The 6788-nt window shown below is 29.4% G+C and overlaps 1 protein-coding gene across 1 annotated transcript in view; it reads left to right on the top strand.

Annotated features, from left to right (window-relative positions):
• LOC111613068 (adapter molecule Crk-like) overlaps positions 1–6788 on the top strand; it is a gene marked incomplete at its 5' end in the record, with an annotated part of 51110 nt that overhangs the window by 5100 nt on the left and 39222 nt on the right. The window contains one exon of the mRNA XM_023354370.1: positions 1098–1235. Within this exon, the coding sequence (XP_023210138.1) occupies positions 1098–1235 (138 nt within the window). The remainder of the gene's footprint in view (positions 1–1097; positions 1236–6788) is intronic.

The following is a 6788-nucleotide window of genomic DNA, read 5'->3' on the forward strand; positions in this document are numbered from 1 at the left end:
CACCACGATAATGCACCTGCACATTCCGCCAGAATCACTGAACAAAGGATAAACGAACTTCGCTTCTAATTAGTTCCACATCCAACGTACTCACCTGATTTGGCCCCCAGTGACTTGCACCTTTTTCCAAACCTAAAAAAATTCTTGGCTGGAAAGAGATTCCACTAAAATGACGAAGTCATCTCTGAAGTGAACGAGTATTTTGCACACCTTGACAAATCGACCTATTGTGATGGCATAAAAAAGCTAGAACATTGCTGGAATAAGTGCATTGCTAACAGAGGAGATTACATTGAAAAATGAAAAAAGTTTTAACATTATTTTGTTTGTTTTTCTATGTGAGGCTGCGAACTTTCCGAACAGCCCTCGTATAAATGACAAAACAAAAAATATTTCTATGTATTTTGTTCCTTTGGTGCTAAGTTTGTTTTTTCAATATGTAAATAATAAATACAAAGATACAGTAGAAAAATCATTTAATATAACTTATAATTTAATAAAAATAAGAAACTATTTCTTTACTGAGGATGAAAACTAAAACATTTTGAAACTTAATTTTAACAACAGTGTTGCAACATTATTAATCAAGTTAGTAAATTAACTTTTTAATTATAACATGAGTTTATCAAAGATATATTTTTATTTCGAGATTTAAAAAAATTTAATTATTTTTATCTATTTTTTGTTACTGTAATATCATTATAAATTGATAGTAGTTTGCTTCTTAGGCAATTAAAATCACAATAAAGTTTTTCAAAATTGGTTATAGAGAAAATTTCTTAGATAATCAGAAAAACATCTAAATTTATATTTAACAAAAAGATGGCAATACATGATATATTAATGAAATCAATAAATTATATTTAGGTAAAAGTTTTTAAACTAATTAAAAATATATTCTTAAAAGTAGTTGGTATGAAAATATTTATGTTTAGTAAAAGAATAAAGATATTGAAAAAATAATATAAAATTAGTGTGTTTTTGAAATGTTACCTTTTAGAGTAACTATAGTTAAAAATAGCTGCTTAAATTTTTTTCTTGTTGATTTAGTTTAAGAATAATTATAATAAGTTCTTCAACATGATATATTTTTAAAGATTGATGATTGTGAAGAAAATGAATGTTTTATTGCTGAACAACCGTTAGAAGATCAGTTAACTCAAGTACCTCCTCCTCCTCCAGAGCAAACATCAGAAAAATTAGAACCATTTAAACAAACCATGCCTAATTTTCAGGTAAATTTTTCTTTATTTAATGTTCTTTTATTATTTTGGTCATAAGTTATATGTCGATGTGAGTTTTACAAATGTTATAAAAGCTGCTATGACATTATTCCAAGAATTTATAGTAAATTTTTTATGATGAAATTTTTGTACAGGCAGTCCATTTGTTAGTGTAATATCATTTAATATTACATTTATTTTTTAATAATTTTTTATCATTTATTAATTTGATTTAGTTTTAAACTTTATTGTTTTCTTTTTTATTAATAATTGTTTTTATTTTACCACAAATGAACTTATGAGAAGAGATAAGAAATTTTGTAGGTCAATAAATCCATAAAATTTTTAACAGAATTTATGTAATTATTAATTCAGGAAAATATGCTAGGTTGTTGAAATAAATAACTGTTTTAAAATGTATATTTGAATTATTGAAATCTTTGTTTTTTCAGTTCCTTAGAAATCATTTGTAAACAATTTTAATAATTTTTTTCTTAATATCTAAATTTTGTTTATAAAATGTGATTTTTTTTTTCAGTTAATTTTGTGATAAATAATAATAATATGAATAAACTTCTAGTGCAATGTAATATAGGCCAAAAATCACTTTCTGATATTAGTAGACTATAACTTTTATAAAAATCACAAACTGCAAAACAAGAAATTGTTGAAAAAATGTATAATATTGAGTAAATACAGAAGAATTTTTGAAGTCTTCTGTGATTGTGAATGAATATTTAGAACACAATTAATCCTAGTAGTTGTAAGCTCATCTTCATCTATGTTTATTGCAAATTGTTTAAAAATTTCTGAGGCATTGGTTATTTGTAAAAGTCACTTTGTAAAATAAAGATTAAAATATCTAGGATGAAATATAGACTTAAAAAATTTCTGTATTTAATTGTCAATATCATATATTTTTTAAATATATTCTCTATTTTACAAAGAGATTATTACATGCACAAATGGTATCTTGTATTCCTAATGACTAATTTTGAGTGCTTCAGAGTTTTAATGCTAAATTTGACAAAAATTTGCTTTAGAATTCAAACTGCACATGTAGTGAAAAAATGTGCTTGAAGCATAAATTCAATCTATTGTGCCAAGTTATCTCTTGCTCTCACATTATGCTTGTATGTTTTCAGTGTGTTTTTTGCTTTATTTTCGGTGTGTTTGGTTATTTATATTGTGTATTACTCATTGATTTTTAATAATTTTTTCTTACAATTTTTCTTTGATGACAGCTTTGGGTGTCTGATGGGTTTTGTAGTTTTTAGTTTGAAATTTGAATGGAACTTTTCAAACCACATTTGACATGGTCAAAGTTTAGGAGCATATTCCCCATACACATTATGAATATTTTTAATATAAAAATAATAGATATGTATTATATCAATGGTGCTGTTTTCTTTATATTCTTTTAAAAAATATCAATTATTTTAAAAAATATTTTTTCAGAAAAAATTTATGAAACTTCATAGGTTAAATCTGAAGAAATTAACAAACGATTTTTGTCTGGACCACATTTTATCAGAGAGAAAAACTTCTGAGTGTTATCTTCGTTATTCTTTATTCACTATGCATTTCGGGTGCAATATTTTTGTGTAACTTGCACCCCTCATCAGTTTTTACATTTCTATAAATTGGTATAAATTCGATTATTACAGTGATTATTACAGTAAAATTACAATTTTACAAATTACATCAACTATTACAACTTCCATTATTTGAACATATTTACAAAATAATGAACTAATTTGTTTTATATTTAGACATATACAGCTAAGCAGTGTTGATGTTGTATTCCCTAAGGCATTTTTAACTGTCTTTCTTTCTTTCTGTTTTCTAGCCCCTCCCATTTCCTCCCATATGTTGTCAACCTCCATGCCATTATTTAGGTTTACAGTTTTGTTTTTATTAACAATTGCAAAGTGTTCTTTGAATTTATATAGATAACTGTCTTTTTCCCTGTGGATTATTTTTACACTTTTTTCATTGATTGTGCATCAATGAGAAAAGTGTAATTACTGTGATCCTCCTTTCTCAAAGTGGGCGATAATGCCCCCTTGTGGGCGCTGGAGACTTTCATGGGCAGTAGAAGGCTCAGTGATTAAATATGAGTTTTATTTCTTCTCATTGAAACATTCTTTGATCTCAGAAATAGAATATGGGTCACATCCTACCTATACTATCCATATAACAATGCATGTTTAAGCATTATATTTGCAATAACTGTTTTTAAGATATTCAACAGATAGTAATGTAAAAAGATAAGTTAAATATGGGGGCACTAGATTTTTTTAAATCTAGATTTATTTAATCTTTTAATTTAAAAATTAGATTTTTAAATATGGGGACACTAGATTTTTTAAGTGGGCAGTGGTTGAAATAAGTTTGAGAACCTGTGACTGTAATAATCAAATTTATATCAATTTATAGAAATGTAACACCTGGTGAGGAGTGCAAGTTACACAAAAATATTGCATCCGAAATGCATAGTGAATAAAGAATAACGAAGATAACACTCAGAAGTTTTTGTCTCTGATAAAATGCGGTCCAGACAAAAATCGTTGGTTAATTTCTTAGGATTTAACCTATGAAGTCTCATAAATTTTTTTGAAGAAATATTTTTTAAAAAAGTTTATTTAAAAAAAAAAAATATTTTTAATGTTTGTTTAGTGTTATGTCTAGTGTTACCACCCATCCAGTTTTCACCCAGAAGTCTGGGAATTGACTCACTCTTTGGGTGAACTATTAATTTTGTCCGGGAATTTCGTAGAAATTGTGAAATTACGAAGAAACAAAGTTCTTACAAATATTTTTTTCATTGTTAAAATAGTGTAAATTTGTAAGAACTCACACTCACTTAAACCTGAAACTCATCTGCAATTCTGCCATGCTAATCTGTTTATGCTGACATGTGGCACGCAACCTGTTGACCTTCAACCTTTTTTTTTCATGTACAATTGTACATGTCTATGAGCTAAGTTATCTGTATCTGTTCTTTCTTAATTTAGGTTACTTATGTTACTCCTATGCAAGTCCCTAGTCCCTAACTACTGTATAACTGATTTAGAACTGGCATGCATGTTATTCTTTGCATTGTAAAATGACATTGTGCATGTGCCAGGAACTTCTGTTTGAACAAACCTGACCTGCTGTCCAGGTCAGCGATTTTGAAAAGGTGGCAACACCAGTTATGTCCTTTCCAAAACGCAAAGCATAATTTAACTGCTTTGCTTTTTATCTGAAGACATTTTGACTTGATTTTATTCAAAGAAAATATGAAGTAAAAAGTTTAAAATAACTTCTAAACAAAGAATACAATCACACATTCATGTTAAGTAAGGACAGTTGTTTAAAATTAGGCAGAAACATTCTGTTGTGCCCATTATTTCATTTACTTATTAACTGTGGCATAGGAGAAATGTGTGGAAGCAACAAAACCTAAGATGAAGGTTGTAATATCAATGATTGAGATGAAAAAGGAACTTATTGCAAAGCATGAAAATGGTACACGTATGGAGGATCTGGTAGCCCTGTTTAAGATGCCAAAGTCAATACTATGTGACCAGTAAATGCTATTTTCATGTTGTTATACAGTATTTATGCAGTTTATTTATTGCTTTCATGTTTTAATTTATTATTAGATCATTTAATTGTGTTGAACATATAGTACACTTCAAGCCAGCATTTAGAAATTAAATATAGGACACTTCCATGTTGCAGCGTTATTTCACTATATCCATCGGTACCACATTTTGAAGCTGTCATGCTTGCTAATGCACTACTACTGAGCTCTGGGCACCCTATATCACAGGTATTACATTTGCGTGAGGCCCTCTTATTTGTCACAGAAAATAATTATTTTCAGTTCAATGGCAAAATATATAAACAAATCCAGGTTATATCAATTTTGGCAGAACTCATCATGAGAAATATAGAGTATCATATTTTCCACACACCTTTAACAATCCACTATCCTATCATGTATCTATGATACATTGATGATATTTTGCTTTCATGGGAGGTTCTGCAGAGGATTTAGACAAACTTATTCAGATGTTAGCTTCAGTATATCCTTCTATCAATTTCACTGTAAAGGAGGAGCAAGAAAAAATTTATTTTTTGCAAATCTATGTAAAAAATCTATGCAAAAATCTACGTATTTGCAAATCTAAAAAATTTATTTTTTAGATTTGCAAATACATAGATCTTTGGAGCTAATTTTTGCAGTGCACCACAAAAACAACAAAGTGCCAGATATTATCCTTACAACTGCCTTCCAACCCTCAAACTTTGTACACTCCGCTATTACTTCTCTTATTCACAGAGCTCTCCTCATCCCATCCACCCAGGTATTAATTGATAAAGAATTACAAATTATCAACAGAGCAGTGCACAATGCCGGATATTTTAATTCCAAGTATCAATATATCTACAACCGGGTTAAAAACAAATTATTTCCAAAATCTTTCGTCTACAACAAAGAAGACCTAAAAATAATAAACCCTCCAATACCATATTTGGGCACCATTTTGCTAAAAATAACACATATATTTAGAAAGCATGGTTTTATATCTATATATATAATCAAGATGGGTTGATAATAATAATAATAATAATAATCACAGAGCTCATACAGTTAGGAGTTGAAAGTTGAAATTTGGTACGCAGTTAGGGTATGTCACGAGAATGCATACTAAGAAGGGATTTTTCGAAATTCCTCCCCACGGGGGAGAGGGACAGGATTAAGGTTTAACACTTCCATCAACAATGGAAGCGTTAAGCCTTAATCCTGTCCCTCTCCCCCGTGGGGAGGAATTTCCATGTTAAGTAACACTTCCATCAACAATGGAAGTGTTACTTAACAATGGAAGTGTCAACAATGGAGGTGTTACATAACAATGGAATTGCTAAGAGAAAGCAACGTGTAAGATGCATATGCAGTTTTTTTCGTTTTGCAAGAAATCGAACATATTTTTAGACTCATCTAAAAATTCTCTAATTAGTCTGGAAACAGGGGAACCCAATTTTTGCATTTTGTGAAAATGGGTAAGGTTGACTATAATGTAATAATCTTAATCTTTGCTATTGTTACTTTGCCCGAGCTATGCTTGGCCTACCTGCTAGTTACCTATAACTCCTCAACCATCACTACAAAGAACATTGTGCAATGATAGAGACATTCTCACATTGAACAAAAAATTGGGGGTTTATAAAATTCCATTAAAGCATACAATAACAGGTGAGGAAATTATCTATATTGGAGCTACAGTAGAACCTCGAAAACTCGTCCCTCGATAACTTAGCACTCCGGATAACTGGTCCACACCTTGGCAGGGCGAAAAAATCCTTAGTTAATTAATTTTCATTATAGACAGCTTTATAAAAGTATAAAAGCTTTCATAAAGTATTTTTCTGAGGTCTGTCTTATCAGGTAAATTACTGTACACAGTGTATTCATTAATTTTCATTTTCATGTAGTGGCTCTATGCCTTCATAAAGGACGTACTTTTCCTTTGTTTAAGGGTATTTGGGCAGTTTATTCTCTGTTATATTATG

The sequence above is a fragment of the Centruroides sculpturatus genome, unplaced genomic scaffold (assembly GCF_000671375.1).
Source record: "Centruroides sculpturatus isolate CEXI.00-Female unplaced genomic scaffold, Cexi_2.0 scaffold1626, whole genome shotgun sequence".
NCBI lineage: Eukaryota > Metazoa > Arthropoda > Arachnida > Scorpiones > Buthidae > Centruroides > Centruroides sculpturatus.